This window comes from Lissotriton helveticus, chromosome 7 (genome assembly GCF_964261635.1).
Source record: "Lissotriton helveticus chromosome 7, aLisHel1.1, whole genome shotgun sequence".
NCBI lineage: Eukaryota > Metazoa > Chordata > Amphibia > Caudata > Salamandridae > Lissotriton > Lissotriton helveticus.
Genome location: NC_136068.1, coordinates 378,386,348 through 378,407,988, shown reverse-complemented (window position 1 = coordinate 378,407,988; position 21,641 = coordinate 378,386,348). Strand labels below are relative to the sequence as shown.

General features: G+C 42.4%; 1 protein-coding gene across 1 annotated transcript in view; it reads right to left on the bottom strand.

The window, feature by feature from the left end:
- Positions 1–21,641, bottom strand: part of UQCC1 (ubiquinol-cytochrome c reductase complex assembly factor 1) — a 486,967-nt gene that overhangs the window by 155,740 nt on the left and 309,586 nt on the right. Inside the window, exon 7 of the mRNA XM_078652195.1 lies at positions 5,650–5,758. Coding sequence (XP_078508321.1) covers positions 5,650–5,758 — 109 coding nt within the window. The remainder of the gene's footprint in view (positions 1–5,649; positions 5,759–21,641) is intronic.

Genomic DNA, 21,641 nt, shown 5'->3' with positions numbered 1-21,641 from the left:
ATGGGAATTGATTACAGGCAAAAGGGCACTAATCTATTGGCTATTTGTTATGCTCACAAAATATTCAAACAGATGTAGTCGACTTTTAGTTGAATTGCCCCTTGTACAGGAGTAGTAGGGAACAACTTCTATTACGCTTTTGAAGGCTGCTAAGATATCCACTTGTAGAGAGACTGTAAATCACATTTGTGCAGTGCTAAAAAGAATACATTATTCAAAATGGCCCATTTTATTGAAAGGCCACTTCATACTAAGAAGCCAAGTTTGGTCAACTTCGGATCATATTAAATTAGATTTGCATTTGAGTTACACATATTTCTGCTGGCCTACTTTAAATAAATCGACAAAAATGAATAGCACAAGAAATACATTCCACTCTGTGGCATAGAAACAATTTGGTGTGCATAGAGATTTTCCAGATGCAGTTGTAATATACTGTGTGCAGAACAGCATAAAATTAGGGATTTACGTTCATATTGGTAAAGGATTAGAATTAATTGTTGAGCTAGGAGACTGCATTGATTCCAGGCAGCTTTATTCCCCTTTACAGAGGTAAGTATGCCATAAAGAGGAAGCAGTATGATGGTGCAAAGAAGTGTGATTGGATTGTGAAATACTTCATCGTTTATGGTGTATCAAAAGAAGCTTTATTCGACTATACAAGTCATAAAAGCATTGCACATAAAAAATACAAAATACAAACATTTTAAATCCCGGTTAAAATGTTTGTACAAAATGGCAAAAAAGACAGACAGAATAATCACTATATGATGCATTTCATAACGAGGCAAAGGTAAGAGCATCCAACTCAGGCATTCTCTTAAACATTTGATACAATATTGGACCCCACATGTCACATCAAGCCCACATGCACCTACATGATTGGAAAAATATTCTCATTTTCATTTTTCAGCCATGATTTGCTGGGATCTGATATGCAACATCCACCTCAAGAATTTTGCCACTGGAAATGCATACCTGGGTGATGAGTCACTACAGAGAATTCGCAGAGCTGTGCTACATGATCTAGTACCCCTATTCCTACAAGCCTGCGTCAACCACGCTTAGTATAGAACTGGTCGTAATCTGGCAAGATCCGCCAAGGTTTTCCTGCCTAGATCATTCCTTAGGAGGAGGGTAGGTGTGCTCTGTGGGAGGCTAGTTAAAGCACGCAGAAACAAGTTCTTGGCAATTGTTAGCTGGCACATGTTCTCTAGGCCCCACAGCTCAGCCCCATAGAGGACTGAGCTCACCAATTTGCTGTTGTAAATTTGAAGTACCCGGCTGAGGCGCTTTGTCAGGGAGGTTTTAAATTCCTTTCTCAGGGTACCAGCTAACCGGTGTTTTAGTGCCATGGCTTCTATATGTGGATTCCCATCTGATGTCCTTCTGTAGTTTAATGCCCAGATAGACAAATGCATCAACCAGCTCCAGGGAAAGCCCATCAATCATCAATCACCCTGTAAAGGATCTGTGCTGATTGAAGACCATGAACTTTGTCTTAGCAGCAATAATTTCTTAGAATCTATAATTTGTATTGAGCGGAAATCAGGATAAATGCACACAGCTTCCTGCCTACATCTCAAGGCCGGAAGAGCGAGGCATGAGCGGATATACACAGCTTTCAGGCACACAGCCCGGAGGCCGGCCGCGCAAAAAGCAATCGTGGAGGGCATCTGTGTTGACTCCCATTTTAAAGACATCCATAACTTAACAAAAATAAGACAAATGGAAAGCAACCTAAACAAACAATCCCTTCCACCTCTCCTATCCCACCCCACACCCCTCTCCGCACCAGTTCCACCACACGTCTTAAGCCCTTATTCCAGGGCATCACTCGCTACAGGGTTTATGCTCATCCTGCCGATTTTTGGATGTTGCCAAGGGGATCTAATGGCAGAAGCTTGAGAATCTGTAGGTATTTAGAGCATGTCACTTCTCTCAGGTCATTCGTGAGTATTTGAAGAAAAGGGGCCCACAACTTCGCAAAATCTTTACCCTTCCCCTCCACACTGAGAGACATGCGCTCCATAGCTAGGAGTTGACACAAGCGGTGTACCCAAGCTAGTACCTCAGGCGTCGTTGTTGTCCCCCACAGAGCCAGTATGACCTGCCGGGCCGCCAGCAGCGCCAGTGGGATCTGCCTGCCTCTGAGAGATCTCAATGGGAAGGCTTTAGGGTGGGAGAGACCTAGTTGTGTGTATTCTGGGGAACGGGGCAGTGTAATCTGAAACGCAGCATCAATATCGTTAAGGACCGCTGTCCAATAGCGTACTAGTTTCGGACAATGCCATAGTAGGTGAGATAAGGTTCCAGTTATTCCGCACCCCCTTCAACAGAGATCAGTTTTGTTCTTGTCCCAGCAGTGCACGCGAGCAGGAGTATAATACCAATATGTAACTACTTTAAAAGTCGTTTCCGCCCCAGCAGTGTCGTGTGCAGTATGATGTGCTCTGTATAGAACGTGTCCCATTCCTTAGGTGTTAGGGGCCTAACCAGTTCCGTTTCCCAGCGCACCTGTGCCTTCGCACGATGACCTGAAGGGCGTGTCATAAGCATGGAATACAGTTCAGAGGTGAGCCGGCGATCATCCGCTTTCCGCACTAACCATTTTTGAAACGCAGTAAGGGGTCTGGGCAGGCATAATTAGCAGGCCTAGTCACCCAGTGGCAAACCGGACTATAGGGAAATGCATATGTTGCTAAACGATCATAGTCCTTCCGCAGTTGGGCAAAGGATTTCAACCCCTCCGTGTCAAAAAAGGATCCAACCCGGTTACAGCCTTCCTCCCGCCACCTCTGAAACACTGTTGACGCCTGTCCCGGGGGAAAATCAGGCTTATCGACAATGGGGGACATAGGTGAAGGGAACGATGTCCATCCTTTCGTCAAAGCTAATCAGCATTAACTTTTAAACCTAGTAGGAGACAGAACTCTTCGTAACGTTCAATTGCACGCTGAAATCCGCTCGGTTTATGGTATATGCTGCCAGGGCTTTGGCCCAGATATCATCAAGCTACATCCTCATTCAAACTCAATCTTGCATCTATATTATATAGAAAACAGCGTAAATTATTGTATTAGCCATTAGTTTTACTTCATACTTATGGTTAATGTAAGTTACACTTTATATAAAGAGAAATTTATATTTTTGTCTGATTTGAGACAACAGTCAGGCCCTAGTATGGAAAGTGGTTACCTCATGTGCCTCCAACTAGTCGATCACGAACTTCTGGTAGGTCGCTGACACTTTCAGAGTTGCTTGCAACCTTGAGAACATTTTTAAATAAGGCCAGGTCAATAAATTATCTTTGTGTTGCATTTTACGTTTAAAGTTAAGGAAGCCTGCATTTATTTTAGTCAGGCCTTATCAAGGGCAGACAGCAGGATGTGAGAATGATCAGTGCTCTGTATGCTTTATGAACCAGAGTGGGGTACAGAGGTGAAGAAATGAAGGGCTGAGGTATTTATCTCTTAAATACAAATTTAAGTTAACTCAATATTGAGAACAACATGTTTCTGACTGCTTTTACATGGGAGAACATTAAAATTAAAAGTTAACTTAATGACTGAGTTAACTCTTCATTTCAATGTTCTCGAATTTCAAAGTGTTGCATTTACATACAGCAGGCATCAGCAGGATGATAGACACCGCATATTTATAACTGAAAATATAGCTATTTTTTAAGCAGGAGAAATTTTAAGTGCATACAAATGTTTCATATCGAGAAATATTTTTCTACAGTTGAAATTTCTCCAATTTCCCCCGAAAAAAATAGTACGTTTGTGTTATACATGTACATGTAACGGTTCAACGTCTGGTGAAAGGCATGTCCTGTGCCACAAGTGAATATGACACAGTCTCTCAATCACCCATAGACATATATATATACCATTCATACACACATATGTTCATACATCTCCTCAGACCATGCTTTCAACGACTCATGTGACAGCCATGTCATAGGGCCTCTAGTCTAAGTATTTTGTTAATACCAAAGTACCTGGCTCTATGTACATTAGGCTTAAAGTCAATGAAACTGGGAGTGGGTGTTCTGGTAACAATGCTCACTATGATTTTCACTGATCAGAAGTAACTCTCACTACAGGAACGGTTGGAGACGCCTGGTCAACCTTAATTCCGTCAAATGTAGGATGAAAAAGCGACAAGTTATGTTGTGAGATTCATTAGTCACCAACACCTATAATTTGCCAATCAAAAAACTTTGGGAGTTCTTACCACACCAGCCAGTTCAATGAGAAGCACTGGTGACACCCTTAACATCACGCTCTCTCATTAGGCTTGCAAGCCCCCAAGGTTGAGTCATTCCCAATTGCATAGCTTAATGGTCTAAAAACGATAATTCATATCCTCACATTCCTACAGCAGGACCAAGACTGATTTGCATATAGCAGGTCTCTGTCTACAGTGGCACTGCAGGCGAAAAACAATAATGTGGAATGCAGCCCGAGCAATCGCCAGTGGCTGAGATTATTTCAAGCATGCAATACTTGTTATTTGTTTTGGGTCTGAACTACTGCAACATCGTATATTTGGCCCTGTAGAAATCCATTAGAAAAATTCAGCTCATTCAAAACCATGCCGCTCTCTCCATTCTGAATTAGTCTTGATAGGACATACTCAACCCTGGCCTTAAACGTCTAAACTGTGCATAAGAGAATGATCTAATTAGAAGATACTCTGCCTTAGCCATAAATCTTTCTAATGGAAAGGACCCTCTAACTCAGTTAACAAATGGTAGCAAAAGTAAAAATTGTGATTTAGATCACAAATGTCATAAAACATTCTCACTCTCAATCTCCATCAGCAACGGTCTGTTCTGTTCTGTGAGAGATACACAACCCTTCTTAAAACTTCTAAACCATTTCATTAATGCCTTCTTAGTTCATTCAACATAAATAAATACTCCAAACTGAACACAAAAGGGCCAAAAATATGGTAATTAGGTTGAAACTCTTACGTTACATGGTGAAAAAACATGGGTTCGAAATTAATTAATTCTCTGGGTTATAGTAGACCTTGTCATACCTCCCTTTGACAGTTATGAAAGCAATGCAGCCAGAGCTACTAAAAGATCATTTTAGTTTAGATTTTTTACAAAGGGTAGGTAACCCATCTCTCCTGTAAGATCAATTAACTACTAGAATAACCTAAAAATTAAGAATATTATTGGTGTGTTAATTTGAAGCTTTTTACCCATTCCAAACAAAATAACATGTGACAACAGCATTGTGATGATTCCTAAACCATAAGTGAAAGATGAAAGAGATCATTTACAAGAAAATTGATAGTACAATCATGATCTCATAAATATATCCCCCAATGTCACAAAATGATCTAAACATTTTATATAGTGCAACAGCACTAAAAATGATTAGGCCTTTTTACATTTGAACAATCACTACATGCATTAGAATTAACAGAAACCCAGGATCAGAGAAAAATTAAGGGGCAGGGAAACACAGAAAAAGAAATTCTTATTTCAGGCAGGGTTGGAACAAGTGAGCTGTAAGGTGAAGAATATAAAAGAACATAAGTTCTTCGATCTATTGGAAGATGTGGATCACAAAATTAAAAATTAAAGACGAGCAATGTATATTATGATTTTTATTAAAGAAGTAATCTTACCCCCATAACTTTTCCACGCTGCTGAACGTCTTCCCACATAGAATGAACAACATAGCGACACATATATTTTCCAGCTCGTCCTTCTTGCTTCAGGCGTACTAGAGACATCCTAAAAAAATCCAAAGGTTACATTGATGTGCAGGCATTTTAAAATTAAAATAGGTGTTTTCCAAATCCATCCTCTGAGAAAGGACACATGTGGCTCAAATGTAAAATGCAGAGGAAATATGTGAATAGTCATAGATTACATTGGCTGATAAAAAGATGTACAAATCAGGCAGAAGACTGGTTTGACCTCTCTTTTTACAGCCTTAGAGAGGGGCATTTTCTTTACATCAAAAAGAAAACAGCAGTGTATAAATCCTTTGAACCAATAATTGGCTTAAGAGAAAAAGATACACAGCTTGCTGAAATCATTTGAGGTGAAAGCACCATTAAAATAGGTTCCTGTGGACAATGGGCAACATTTCAACAACTTCCAGTTGCTATTAAGATTAGAAATAAAACATCATGCCTTATTGTTTGAGATTTGAAAAGCAAAATTGCACGAAATGCATCATCTTTAAGAGCCTTGATAGCAAATGTGACAGATACTATTCATTAAGAAAGAAAACTTCTCTTGGAGACTTTTAATAAATCGGTCGTTTAACTTGGATACAAACATTCTTAGCTTTACCTCTTTAATCTACAAAAAGTATGCATGTCACTTCTCCTGCATGTTTAATATTAAATGAACGTGGATTGCTCTTAGTATGGGGTCACCAAAGCAGGAAGGGAAGGAAATTGGACCACTGTGATATGAATATTCACAACTTAATTATCTGCCATATAAAATATGTTCTATTTAATACTCCAGATGGAGATACAATAATTGGACTAATGCAGCATAACATGCTAAGATGACACAACACATTAGAGTTTAAAGTCACATGGCTTCTTCCTCAGATAATATTCAAAATTATAGTGTAGAACTTTAAAATGACTTAATTTGGATAACTTTCTATAAAGAAAAAAATGTGGACTCGGAAAAACAGCTGATGGGAGATATGAACTGGAATGTAAATGAAACAACACAGGAAATAAGTTGTAAAGTAGTTGGATAGTGTATGTTCCTTGTTTACCACACTATATCTCAAGTCTGTGCAGTGGTTATTAGTTCATGTCCCTCCAGTGGAATCAGTGACAACCTTCCAGTACGTGACAAGAGTTTACGAAGCCTAAAGACCTGAAAGAAAAATTTGCCTACACATAAACTTTCGATTCAGAACACTCGTTTAGTCACTGTGTACTATCAAAGACTGAAATTGGTCAAAAGATAGCTCAATAACTTGCATCTCAGGTTCGGGGTGGGCAAATTTGGGATCCAAAGACAATAATAGGTGAAACTTTGATCCTGTACTCTTGGAACAAGGTATATCAAAACAAGGGCAACCCAAAATACATATCAGGAATTGGGTAATGTCTAAACACTATAGCAGGTTTGTTTGTATTCCCATTCAGCGAAGAAGCAGCCTAGCAGTATGAGTTGCACTGTTCTTTTTCAGTCAAGACCGATTAGTATCATCTTACTCCTCGTCTATAAAGGCACAGAGAAGTTAATCAACTATGAAATCCAGTGATTCAACTCCATTCAATTTTCAATCTATCAGTTTGTTGTGTCTAAATCTGTGCCACATTCTGAGTACATTCTCAACCTGAAAATGAACTGCGTTGTGAGGTTCAATCTGTTATTGGTTAGATGTGCACTAGTGTAGTAAAGAAATGTGGTTCTGTTAGAGGGCTTGGTGCAGAGGTGTGTGAAAAGAAGATCGATGTTATGTTTTATCTGCAGGCCAAGGAAAATACATGCACTGTTTAGATGCCTGTAGACTAATTCTTAAGTTATTTCTTGAGTACAGCCAACACTACAAGTCCTCCAAATGTTAATAATCAATTTGACAAATCAAATGAATAACACACACAAAATTACTTCGAATGCATATGTTTAGATGGTACAGTCTTCTACATATAGATGAAAGTGTGCAGGAGTATTGGTCAATACTGCTCATAAAGTACAGGAGTGGCATATCCACAACACGTGCAAAATGTCTATAAAGATCATCAATAAACAAAGACTTTGATGGTTTTTGGTAAGCTGGTTTAGAGGAAAACGATGAATAGGGTGTTGAGAGATTATGATAAAGTAGTCAGTGCAGGTGCTAAGTCTACTGCCACTGCTGTAGTAGCCTTTAGACAGGGTTGTTTGGGTCCCTTTAGATTGTGAGTGCAGTCAGGGTTCCATAATTGCTCCTAAGGATACCTTTGCAATGTGACTGCAAAATCTTTTTTTTCCCAGACATGGGTAACTAGGACAGTGGTAAGTATTCTCTATTGCATTTTCAAAGAAAGGCCATTTGATTGAACTGCTAATACTGGTGTTCAGTTTTCTTCGCATCAAATAAGAAAGTATTTTAACCCCTTCCATGCTGATGACGAGCTCAGCTCGTCATCAGCGTTACCCACCGTGTGCTGATGACGAGCTGAGCTCGTCATGTAACGCGGTATTTACGAAAATGCCGGACACAGCGGGAAAAACGGCCGCACGCATGCGGTTAAGAGATGTGGTTTTCAGCACAAAATGGATGCCTGTACCACCAAGAAACTCTTACTTTGTATAATGAAAAGTGCCTGATTGGCCACATGGGTAGGCAAGAACTGGAAGGAGAGAGTGAAATGCATGGTTTACATTTAGAGGTTGACACCCCACTTTACATAAGGGTTAATGCCTTAGAAATGTTGAGGGGGCACAAACCCAATTCCTGTCTTTGCTGTGGGCAGATGCAATTATGGTGGAAAGTTGACTTGGACGAAGAAGAGTTAAGGCTTTCTGTGGAGAGGCTGCAACTTAAAGCCAACATATGTGCTAGTATTAGAAGAAGGGTGCTAACTGACTCATCTGAGAGGTTAGATAATAATAAAATAAGGAGTCTAAAAAAATTGTTTCTGGACTTTTACTCTCCTCCTTTGGTGACTGAAAGCTTTGGCAGTGATCTAGAGGTGGCTGGTGGGAAATTTTTGAATTTTAGTTGCACAGCCATGTGACCATGGTTGTATGTCAAACTACTGTATACAAAAATACTGTGACAAATATTGTCTCAAATATTGTTAAAAAAATATTACCCCAAAGGTGTATAGATTTTCGAATATTAAATACAAAGGGGTGATATGTTAGTACACAATACTTGGGACACAATATGTATGCCAGAAGATATTCTGACAATAACATTCTGGTATCATTCCATGACCAGATAGGTCAGGGACCAACAATGAGGGGCAGAAAGCTGAAGTTTGATTTAGTGGGTGATTGAAGTAATAACCATGTTATTTGCATGGTTATTTAATTAATAAGCCAAGCTGTCCTGCTGTGTTTTCTCTGCTTTTTCCACGGTTGCTAGGGTTTTTGGCATTTTGGGCTTTGCGTCAAATGAGATAAGTGGATAGTATCTAGAACTAAGTAAGGTGTATAGGAGTGCATTTTGGTGTGATGTATTTGTCTATGTTTTCTGTGTTGTTCAAGCTTAATGTAAGGTTTCTTCCCTGACATATTTAGAATGAATTATAGAATCCGGATTAGGGTCGCTTGGGGATATGATTGGAGGTTACGGCTAGCCAATGCCAAGACTGCATTTTCTTTATGTGTCAGGTGTTGACATTTTGTGTGCAATAAATAGTAAAGCTTTTAAATCTTGTTTAAGTTGTACCCCTTTACAGAACTCAAAACTATAATTGACCTTAAAATGATAAGACGTACAGAACGGTAGATAGCAAAACCATACAAAACGTTAAAAAAAGTCTTTCAGTGCAAAAATTCACCCTGCTCTAACTAATTTACAGGACTATTTCAAGTAGTTCATGAATTAATGACTCCAAATCTATTCAATCACTTGATAAACCAGGCGAAGATGTGTGCAATCATTTAAGGTTAGTTTTTAAAATTAAAGTGGAAACTAGTAAAGCCAGTTTTTCCAGGGATATGCCACAGGAGAACAACACTTTCACTCTTAGGGGGGAAAAAGGTTCCATCATTTCATTTAAAAGCAGTAACTGTGGAAGAGCTGTTACCAGTCTTGAACGTCTGAATTTAATGATTTATGCCCAGCTCCTTTCGCAGCGGAATACGTTAACATTCTGTTGACCCGGGAACTTAATTTATTTATCCTTCCAATAAATAGAAATAGTAGAAGATCCTTAAGTTTTCACTGGTAACACTTGCAAAGATGCTAGAAAGTCAATTTAAGTTCATATTAGGGTGTATGGGATAATTTAAAGGAAAGCGCTGATGATGGTACTCTGGCAATGCAGTTTAAGAATTGGTTCTTGCATGTTGACTTATCTCTTAGTGAAAAAGGTTTCTTTTAGTTACAAACGGAGGATGACTTGACAACCAGCAGTAAGGATAGCAATAGCTACTCAAAAATGTTAATGCAGAGCTTTGCATACATTTGCTAAAAACCATATGTCCAAACACCACGCTACATGTATTATGGCATGTACATCACCACATTCCCTTCCACCACAGAGGTGCAAAATCTCACCGAATTTTCGCTTTTTAAATGCAGGGCATGGTTGGGGTTCTTCCGAACAATGGCAAAGGGTTGTGCAGAAGGATAGTGGGAGCAAAATACACATTATGGCTAGGAACAAATGAGTCAACTTAAAGGTACCATTATGCTGCTCCTATATCCTGGGTCTGCCATATTCACACCAAATGGAGAGTTTCTACAGCAGGAGAAAAAGTTAGAAGTGGAGGGGAAGCAGCATTGGGCAGTAAGAGAAGTATGAATAAAGTTTTCCTAAGTCTTCTTAGACAAGTTCCTTGCTTGTGGAAGAAGCACCAAGAGCAAAGTGCAGGCTGATTGTGTGTAGGGAGGCCCAAGGACCAAACATGCAAATCTCTCACATAGGAGTATGCATGGCACACATACCGCTATGGTGAAATATGCTCAAACATTCAATAGAAGACATTTCCTCTGCAGAGCACAGCAACGGTATATGCTGGGGGCAGCGCATATAGCAATAATGATGCAGAATTGGTCACTGACAAGCAGACCACCTGTTCTATTCATAGAAACAGTGTGTGTGTATGTGTGTGCGTGTGTGTGTGGGAGGGTTGTGTGTGGGAGGGTTGTGTGTGTGGGGTTGTGTGTGTGTGTGTATCCCTTCCTCAAATGGGAAGTAGTGTGGTCTCGAAGGGAGAAAAAACTCATACTTAAAATAAACTGGAAGCATCTTTGAGAAGAAGGAACAAAATATCCGGTTACAACTAGAACACTGCCAAGCATCTTACAGGCATTGCTGGTCTCCATTGTAAGAGTGGCTAAATACAGAGAGCTCATGCCTAGGCTAAGGTCGCACAGTTACTGTGGGCCTAAGAATGAGGGAGCAGACCAGGCTGTAGCCGGCCTATGTGGGTGAAATAGGTGCGTGAGGTCACCCATCAAGCAGGCCTTCCATGACTTCAGGGAGTGGTGAGAGGAAGCTGCAGAGAGGGAAGCACATAGGACTTGCACTTCAAGCATAAAATGAAGAAAATATTCAGTGCATATGGGTTGGTGTACGTGGGACAAGCAAATTCAACAGTAGGTTAATGAAATGTTTTAGTACATGAGTGTAAGGCACTAGGGTCACACTTAGGCATTGCTTAAATAAATGATGAGGTGCTTGAAGATCTGGCCCAATGGCTAAGACAATGAAGAGGGGCCCAATCTTTTACAATGCTGGAAAATTGAATTTCTTTCAGGAACTGTCCCCGATAACTATAACAAACCATAAAAGATGTCATGCCGGGCAACAGTGTCAGACCCAGATGGGGTTATCTATTCAGGCCGATCTTTTAAATGTGCATTTTCTTCACTCAAAGATGACACTGGTTTGCCGCACCTGACAGGGTGGGCCTACCATTCACTCAGAAGAAATGATACAGAGTCTCACAACCAGAAATGGCTGAGATCACAGTGAGCAAAGAGAAGTTAATCCAGTGCCTTCTCAGTATCAGTGGCAATTGTGACAGAGTGAAGAGAGACACATGAGATTGGAAGCAGGGGGAGTCACCAGTTGGGAGGACGTGTCATAGGTGACTTTAGGATACTCAGACAGCAAGACGCAAATGGCAGGGGGTAGCAATGGTGGGGACTGGATGGGGCGCTGGAGAAATGAGGGTCAACAGGGTGAAGCACCCCTGAAGCCTTATCGGCACCCAAGTCGAGGTTAGCTTTGGTGCAATTAATCAGGGGGGAGTGTTTAGAAGTAGTTTCACAGTATTAGGCTGTTTAATGGGGAATGAAGGTTGAAAGCCACATACTTAAATCCTGAATATCTTATAGAATATCCTGAATATCCTATGGAAATACCCAAAAGTAAAAATGGGCAGAATAATATTACAATCTAGCAATCAAGCATGTGATCCTATCGCCATGAGGGCAAAAACAGAAGAAGTAGGGAGCAGCAAGAGAAATAGGGAAGAGGAAGGAGGAGGAACAAGAAGGAAAAATGCAAAGGAGAAAGAAGAATGAGGACCTGAATTCTTATGGGACCTCTTTAGGTGGTATCCTCCTCCCCGTCCAGACTCCCCCCTGGGAGGGTCCCCTGAATCTTCCCAACCCATTCCCTAGGGTACTTAAGGGCTTACCTGGGTGTAGGTCCCAAGATTCGTCATGGGACAATTTAATTTAGTCACCACTCCAACTTTTACCATCTGGGCACTCTGGACTTCGCTGGACATTGTTTGGACTAGACTTAGTCCCCCTTTCAGTCTGCTGCATCGTCTGTGCACCATACAGGAACCTTCCAAGGCCTGTGGGCATCCAAGACACTTGAAGGAATCTCCCTTAAAGTGAAGGAGTCACTTCCCTGCATCTGCAGGCATCACAACTAAGCTGACCGGTCTGCTGATCCTGAGCTCCTACAGGCTGCGAAAGGTTCAACAACACAGGTGGTGGTTCTCCACAGCTCTCGAGGCCTGCGCTGCCCTCTCACCAAGTTTGAGGCCAGTACTCCTCAAGGGAGCCGCAGGAACAGAACCCATGTGTACCGCGTCGACTTGCCGTTGCAAAGGCTTGTTGGGTTTCTTCCATCAAGTTCCTCAGGCTCCATGTAGCCCCAACCCCGAGCATCTCCTGTGACCAGAACATTCTACCACGCAGCATCGTTTGATTTGTGGCCTGAATCTTTTGGAGAGCTGCTCAAGGCCTTCTTGCAACTCAGTGCCACCAGCCAGTGGGTCCTGTTGAGAGTAACCTTTGTTTCTTTTGGGCTCACCTGATTGCTCTGGGCCTGCCCTGACTCCCCTGATTGTGGTGAGCCTCCTGGACCTTGCTAGTCCCGACATTGCACCATCTTCGACTTCCATGTTGTTTGCAGTTGCCAAGGCTTGTTGGTGCTTCCGACGGACACCGACCCCTCAGCTCTCGACATCCGACGTGGGACATCTCATGCACAGCTCCTGGTCTGCCTCAGGGTCGCCTGGTCCTCACAGCTGCAGAGTCAAAGTCACCGTCAACTTTCCTGAAACACACAAGATCGGTGGGCATTTGTCTTCCAGGTATCTGGGTCACTCCAGAGTGATATAGACTCTGTCCCCTCTGCTTGTAGGTATCCCTCAACTTGAATCCACCTTTGGATTCCACAGGACACTTTCTCCTTCTCCAGCAGCGTCACTTTCCTGAAGGCCTCCATTGGGTTCGATGGCGGTTTCTGACACCACTTCACACGTATGCACCCGGCTTCCCTGGTGTAGGTAGCGTGGGTACTAAGGTATCCACAGGTGGGGTGGCTCTACAACCATCTGTCTTCCACTGGGTTTCTTGAGTGTTCACTGGGAAGGGTCCTTAATCTTTAAAATCGAAACAGCAACTTACACACCAATTTGTACATAGAATACAGTTGTTTTCCCACACTGCACAAGATATCTGTGGTGCTCCAAGTCACTCACCTTGGGTGGTTCCTTGGGTCCCCGGCACTTCTACGTCCTCAGAGCATTGTCCTGACACCAGTTGTGGTTCTTATACCACTTTCTTAGTATATGGTTTGGTCCCCCCCAGGGGTTCACTGTATTCAGTGCTATTTACGTGATTTCTATGCAAAGTATTTTGTGCACTGTGCATATTTCCGGGTAGGAGATATTAAAACATGGTAGTGAGTATTATATAATACATACATATTTTTATAAATACTTTGTGTAGTTCTTTCTCATTTAATCTATACCTATAAGATTACATTCTGGTAAAACAAGCTGCTTTACACTCCTTCTGGACTAGGCCTGAAGGCTGCTCTCCACGGCTACCACTTATAAATCTTTCTAAGGTTCTTTAAGACCTCTCAAATCACCATAAGGGTTGTCTGGACTGGTGCAGGGTGTCCACTTACATAAGTGTACATCATATACCAGGCCCGCCTCTCACAATCAGCATCATCATCGTTAGCAGCAGAAAGCATTACTTTAAGGAGGAAAAGAAGAAAAAGAGGATCAACATCAGCAGGTGAAATTGATTTCGGGGTTAAAGGCATGATTTGTTACAGATGACGCAGAGCCCAGAGAGGAGGCCTAAATCACTATCTCCTTGACTTGGGAGAAGGTAGTTATGGCATCTCAAGAATAAAGTAACACATCATCTACATAAAAAAGATGACATGCTGACCACCCACTAAATTTAATTCACTGGCAAATAGCTCAAACTGGCCAAGGGTATTCCCAGATGTGGGTCACTTGCTATCTGTGCCACTGGATTCGGGCTGGCCTGGCTGATGGGGTGTGGTGCCCAGAGGCCAGTCCCAGGATGCTTGTTTCTGGCCTTGAGAGGAACTAGCCTGGCAGTTCAGGCTTGCCTGTTCCCATGCTTGATTTGCAAATGGATGAGTCAAAAATGGGGTGCCATGGTGAGCAAAAGAATGACTGATTTAACCCAGATCGCTTGACTAGGAGTGAGGGTTTGAAAAGTTTCAACACTTAGTCCATCATCTTGTTGTGTTTGCTATGTTCGCTCTAAGTGGCCAAGGGAATGCCCAGACGTGGGTCCCTTGCTCGCTGTGTCACTGAATTGGGCTGGTCTGGCTGACGGGGGTGCCACAAGGTCAGTCCCAGGATTCTCGTTTCCGGTCCAGGGAGGACCTGGCCTGGCGGTTCGGGCTGGACTCTTCCCATGGGGAGCATGGGTCAAGATTGATCTGCATATGGCCGGGTCCAAACTGGGTTGGCATGGTGAGCAAATGAACAATGGGTTTATCCCAGATTTCTTGACAGGAGATGAGTGCTTGAAAAGTTTCACACATCATTGTGATGTGTTTGTGTTAGATTAGGCCTGTTAATGCTTATGCAGTGCTCTGTATAAGTTAGCATTCGCAGCACCATTTTATGTTGAGACGACATCTTAATAGATGATCGAAACAAAACTTTGCTATTTCTGAGAAATGCCCTTTGCTGAGTTTCATTTCTGGAATGAAGAATTGTTAATGCCAGTGCATAGCCTTCCCACTAGATAGAGGCCCTCTCCCACGTGTCCGATAACCTTATCGCAGTACCGGGTACAACGGCCTTGTACTGTACTGAGTTTCGAGAGTAAACGTTTTTTTTGGGGGGGGGGGGGGGTAATTTACTGTCCAGCTGCATCTGCCTGGAAAATTCCACTATGGTAGTGTTTTCAACTAACAGAATCCTAACAAACAACACACCAGACCGCCTTTTCAAGCCATCACTGCTAGTGTGGTTTTTTCCTTGCTTTGAGGAGCACTATGATTTTCCTATGTATGTTTTCCAGGATTTCTCAAGACCATGGGTTCTGACAGAGGAATGAATTTCGTCACCATGCATGAAGGCAGTGTGGGGAGAAGTAGGCGTGGTATGCCATTTTTCCACAGAACGCCGCCAGATGAATGGGTTGGTCGAGCGCTTCACTAAGATCCTAAAGAGCATGATAGGGACTCAAGAGAAAGTGGGATCTCCTCTTCCCATTTCTTTTGTTTACTTACAGGGGATACTGCAGAAAAGGGAACAATTGATCAGGAAAGGCTGGGAGGGTTACTCCTAAACCCCCCTCCCCAAACCTGTGATGTGGTGAAATACGTCCTGGGCCTCAGGAACTGATGAATCAGCTCATGGGAAAAGTGATGGAAAGTCTTCAATCTAACCAGGAGCTGATAAAAGAGTTGTATGATCAGAAGGCTATGCTGACAGGGTACCAGGAGGAGAAGGAAGATTTGGTCCTGAAGCCAATCTGTCTCAGTTTCTTGCTGAAAGTGGTATGGCCAATACACAGATGTGAAAAACATCTCTGTAGTTAACTATTTAGTTAACACAGGTGCTACAGGGGAGCCCCAGAGGGTGCTTCATGTCACCTGGCTGACACCATGTGTCTGCAGAGATTATACCATTTCTATACTTGCAATGGCTGAGAACGTCAAGAAAAGTGAGCCACTCCCTGATTTACTTGTGAGGTGAGGAGAAAGCGGTTTCAGTGGGGAGAATCAAGTTTGGTGGGGAATGAGAAGATTCAACCCCTTGAGGTAAACGTCCAGACAGAGCTGGTTTGGAAGTTTCTCATTAACCAGAGATATAGGCCTTCTTGTGCCATTCTGGTTACTACTGAAACTTTGTGGCAAACTATGGGCCCATAGTTACCTCCCAGAAAGCCCTGACACACAAGAAATAGCCTAGGGAGGTGATCAGAACTGAAGTGTTTTAGGAGGCCGTTGATGGCTTAAAAGACTGCATTATGCAATCACCTGCATTGGATGCCCCTGATTGAGGTCAAACCTTTATTATGCAAACAGACATTTCAGGCCAAAGAGTTGGAGCAGTCCTCACACAGCTGAATGAGAAGGAAAGGGAGCATATTCTGGCCTTTATCACCCGCAGACTGCTCCTTAGAGAGCAGACAAGGGTGGGGGAACGATACAACTCTTATCTATGTTTATCTCAGACTTTCCCTCTGCTGGGATGACCTTCCCCTTCCTTGGGTGAAAGTCATTCTTCTATAGCCTGGGCCCTCTCAGGAATTAATTTACATTCCTCTATAGGAATAGCACACGTAGGTACCAACAGACAGGAGAGGAGGGCAGCAGGCTTAGCACCATGCAGAAGGTAGAACTTGTTCAGTGATTGTGCAAGAAACATTCACACAGGAGCAAACCCACTAACTGGATCCGACTGTCCATGAGAAAACAATAAAAGACTAACCCCAACGACAAATCCACTGTTTAACATTTCACTTGTCTCCGGAAAAGGTCCACATACCTGGCTTATTGAATAAGCAGAGATTCAGCAATGGAATCCCATTGGATAGCCATGCTCTCTGTCAGATCCAGAAATAGGGTCTGGGTATGATAAGGCTGATTTGTGTACAAAAAGCAATTTGCCAGTCTGACAAAAGACACTGCCCTTGAGTTGACCACCCCAAAGACTTTGCAGCAGCCAATCAGAAACCAGATGTCTGTCAGGATTTGTGTACAGGGCCTGTGAAAGAATGACCGCTGTGAAGAACAAGGAGACTCGAGGCAGCTGTAGAGATAAGGAAACTTATTGCACATCACCAACGAGGGGAACAGGTTAGCGCCTTGACATTGAAGTTAAGATTGTTTCCTCTCTGCCCACTCCCCTGTGCTGTAGGAGCATGTGGGAATTTCTGGATCCCCTGTGGACTTACCATTTGAACCCTTGACCCTGCACCAGGGTTTAAATCGTCTCCTGCTTTGCCCTTACTTGTCCTGTGTCAGCAGCAAGTAGCACCAGCCTGCTGGATACCCTTCTATTAAAAATTCTAGAATGTGAAAGGGTGAGCTCTGAGATTCAGACCTCTACCCATTTGTGTGTAAGCTGTGGGTATCAGGCTGTACTGACACTTTGACGAGCCACTATTCTACTATAGGTAGAGCCGTGGCTACTGGACTAGCTAGGCTTCAGTAACTGTGCTTAAGGCAATGGGTACCCCTTGCTATACGGTTCATATTTTCTCAGTAAAACTGTGTGTTAGATGGACAACATAAACATCAAAACTTTGCAAGACTGAGTCCACGCACACTATCAGGATATGTTTGCCTTAGTTCTGGCTAGCTCACAGTGCACCATCTGTACCTCTAACCTAGCAAGTAACAGGTGGTATGTGCAACCTCAGAACATGACAACCCTGACTCCCCAAGGAAATCATGGAAACAGATCTAAAGCCCTTTCGTTTAGTAACGCATGCATGCCCAAAGGGATACACAAGAAATACTCAAACTAACATTTCAAATATTTATTGAAGCAATAAGATTCTTTTTTTATATATGTGTGTGCAGCAATTATTAATAGAAGGAAACAAAACAGAGTAATAAGCATCATAAGACTGGTAAAGAAAATGAACAGTTCAACCATTGTGCTGACACAGGAATTATATACTTGCATATAAGTATAATTAAAGTTATTCTCCTACCTAGTGCTTCTTAGCCTAGTATGCCTAGGGAGGGTGAATCTTCCAGAATCCTTGAGGGTGATCTAACTTCTCAGTTACCTGTAGGTATGTTTAATCTGGGAGCCCGTCTCAGTGTAGAGCTGGGTACCATCCTTCTCAGGAGGTAAATAGGATTAGGCTGGGCTGTAATTCCGTCATAGGGGTACCTCAACAGTGTCAGCAAAATGCTTCTCTCCCTTGACCAAGGAATGATGTAATTTATGTAACAAACTTCACCCATGTTGCCATGCCGAAGCCCCAGTCAGGCCACCATTATTAACTCTATCCTTACAGCGTTGTTGCCAAGCGGGCAATAACAAAACTACATTTTGCAAAGTGAACTTTAGCTCTTGAACACAATGTTCAATGCTCTGATAATATGCCTATGAAGAAGTGTAAATGTAAGCAAGTAATTTCAGAGAATGTTATCCCATACAGGTATGCAAGCAATTGTGTGTCAAATGTCAACGTTGAAGAAAGATGTTAACGTTAAGCGTGAGCATGTAAAAAGGTGGTGTTCCTGCCTGGCGCTGATGTAACCATTTAACACCCTGACATCACCAGAGCGCTGTCTTCTACAGGGAAGAGTGAGCACTTCTTTTCCTCTAGGTGGTGGAATAGTGGCAAGATGGGAACATTTGATTTCCTATTAATTGCAGAAGCTTAATAACAAGTGTGGGTACAGTTACTCTGCCTAAAACAGCTGTCAAGCACCTGGGTGTCCGGGTAGACAGTGCCTTATCCTTCGATGCCCAGGCTAAATCAGTAGCAGACATTTGCTTCAGACTTTTATGGGCTTAAAGCCCATTTTAGGATATTTCAATTCCCACACGCATCAGATTATAATTCAATCTACCATACTGGACAGCTTAGACTTGGGTCTAACAAAACAGTGATTAAAAGGCTCCAGCGAGCACAGAACACTGTGGCTTGGCTACTCTTCGCTCTCCCGAAGCACTGCTCTGTCTCTGGCCTCCTTCCCCATGTTCCTGCCTGTGCCTTATGTGTTCGGATGACCGCCCTGGGTGTGTAGAGCTAGAACAGGCGGACGTTACTTTCAGGCGATAGTCCCCACCCTCTGGAACTCCCTGCCCCTTTCCACTCGGTGCATCCAGGATCACTGGGCCTTTAGGAGGGGCGTGAAGACCCGGTTATTTTCTGACCATTAGCGTCTCCTCGCCTGTCCTGCTTTGTCGATTCAGCGCTGGGACACCCCGTTGCTGGGGCAGCCATGCGCTCAATACGTACAACATAACATAACCTTTGAAGACTAACTCTGAGCAATATGGTCAGTATATTCCAATGTTAATTGTTTTCATAGTGCTTAGTTGTTTGGGGTTAGAAATATGGCTTATTGAGACTTCTTCTTTTCACTATGTATCTTATTTTATCTGTGGTATATTTCCTTGTGAGTTAAAGTACCTTCCTTTCATAAAGTAAAGCATTAACTGTATGTTGACCATATTAGTTGGAATTACTCTGTCTCACCCACCTCACTCCCTTCAGTAATCCTCGGACTGCACTGAAAAATTCAAGTGCTGAAGAGGACTTCTTGGTTATCCAGTTGGGTGTGAAATTGTACGGTGGCTCCAGGACCACTGGGGTGAACGACTCCAATTGATGCAAATGGAGCCCAGTACCTCTTGACTGCTTTTGTGCGCCAAGGAGCAGGTTATCACGGTCAGTGAGATGCACAACCACCTGAGCCTTCTATCCTTCTGAGGTGGACTAGCATTTTATCGAAACTGAATTTATGATCACGATTTGATCTTTCTATCCTCCCTCAAATAGATGTTCTCCTTTTCTTCTAGCTAAAAGAACATCGTTCCTTGAGAAGCAGCTTAAGTCACTCTCTTCATGACACTATAGCGCCTAAGACAGTACACAGACCTTGCTGAGTTGGCAAGCCCCACGCATGATGCACCTGCAAAACAGATGTCAGACACATCCGCAGGCTGACAGTTAGAACGTCAACCTGGATCTAGGGCAGCAATATCATGCACAAGGAAACAGCACATGAACTTTAAGCTTGACTACTGATGATGTGGCAAGAACAACCACAATTGAGTCCAGTTCCTGAACTCCCAACAACGCTTGAAGTCCATTCTAATGGCAGTGTGGGCTCTATAAAGATCTATATAACTTAACATACCATAACATAATATGTATTAATTGAATGAAATTATTTCCAGACCCACAAAATGCTAATGGATGAAGTGGACTAAACATAATAAAATATGAATGCTTGTATTAACCCCAAAAATCATGATTTTTTTTTTTTACAAATCTGGATGGCGCCCATTAATATTTACTGTTCTAACGTGGCAGACAAGCATTTTACAATGGTAAATTAAAAGGTTAAAAAAATGAATAGAAATTGGGCGTGAACCACAACAAAGGACACTTGCAGCCCCACAATAAAAATAAAAAATAAAAATAACTCGGGAAGCGGGAATGGGAGTGAGGCAGGAGCATCTGAGGTTAGATGGTGCAGGGAATGTTGAAAGAAGGCACATGGGAGGATAGGGGGAGCAAAAGTGTTAAACGCGCGGAGCCCAGCAGCATTTTGCAGCTGTCAGGCCCTTATAAAAGAACAAGAAAATAAAAAGAACTAAAAAGAACCCGGGAAGCAAGCTGAGGAGAATCAGAGAGCGGGAAGTCACAAGAGAGAACCGAGGCAGGGAAAGAGAGCTTGACAAATATGCTCACTTAGAAAGGAACTTAGAATCACAAATTGCTCTTCCCATCCTCTCTAAACCGGCGTTCCTCCTTCTCCTCTACCTAAACGCGCAATGTCCCATAGAACCAGATTAACCCACAGTATATGTCACTCTCTTAATGACACCGTAGCTCCTAAGAAAGCACACAGACCTTGCATAGTGGCAGGGCGCAAGCGTGATGCACCTACAAAACTGAGCTCAGACTAGGCATCAACCGGCTGAAAGTAATTAGCTGGACCTGGATATAGAGCTACAAAATGCTTACTACACACCTTGTACTAAACTTAATAAAATATGAATTTTGCATCAATAAAAAGCATAAGAAATATTCATTAAAAAAAGACACACACCACTTCTTATGCATAGGGTTCTCCACTACATGCCCAAACAAAAATTCAGATAGGAGGTGCAATGCAAGGCCACACTCACGTTTTATGAGAGCGAAAGCACAAGCAGGAAAAGCATAACGTAAGGGCAAGGACGCTGTTTATTCCATGCCCTAAATGTTACAACTTATAATAAACTGCGAGCTGAAAAGTTGTACAAAAACATTCGGATGCTAGTTAAGGACCTACCTGTTCTAAAAGACAAAAATTGTCTTAGAAGTCATTAATTAATTGTTTAGATTCCAACATAAACTTAATCAGAACCACAGCAAGTTTTGTATATTTATGTTTTAGTTTTGTATAGGACTCACAATGCCATTCTTCCGATTGAGAGAAAAGTGAACAGGACCCTATAAATATTTGTTTCAGGACAAGTTAACATGCCTGGCTGGGCTTTTAATCCTTTTCAGGAGTTTACAAACTCTGCA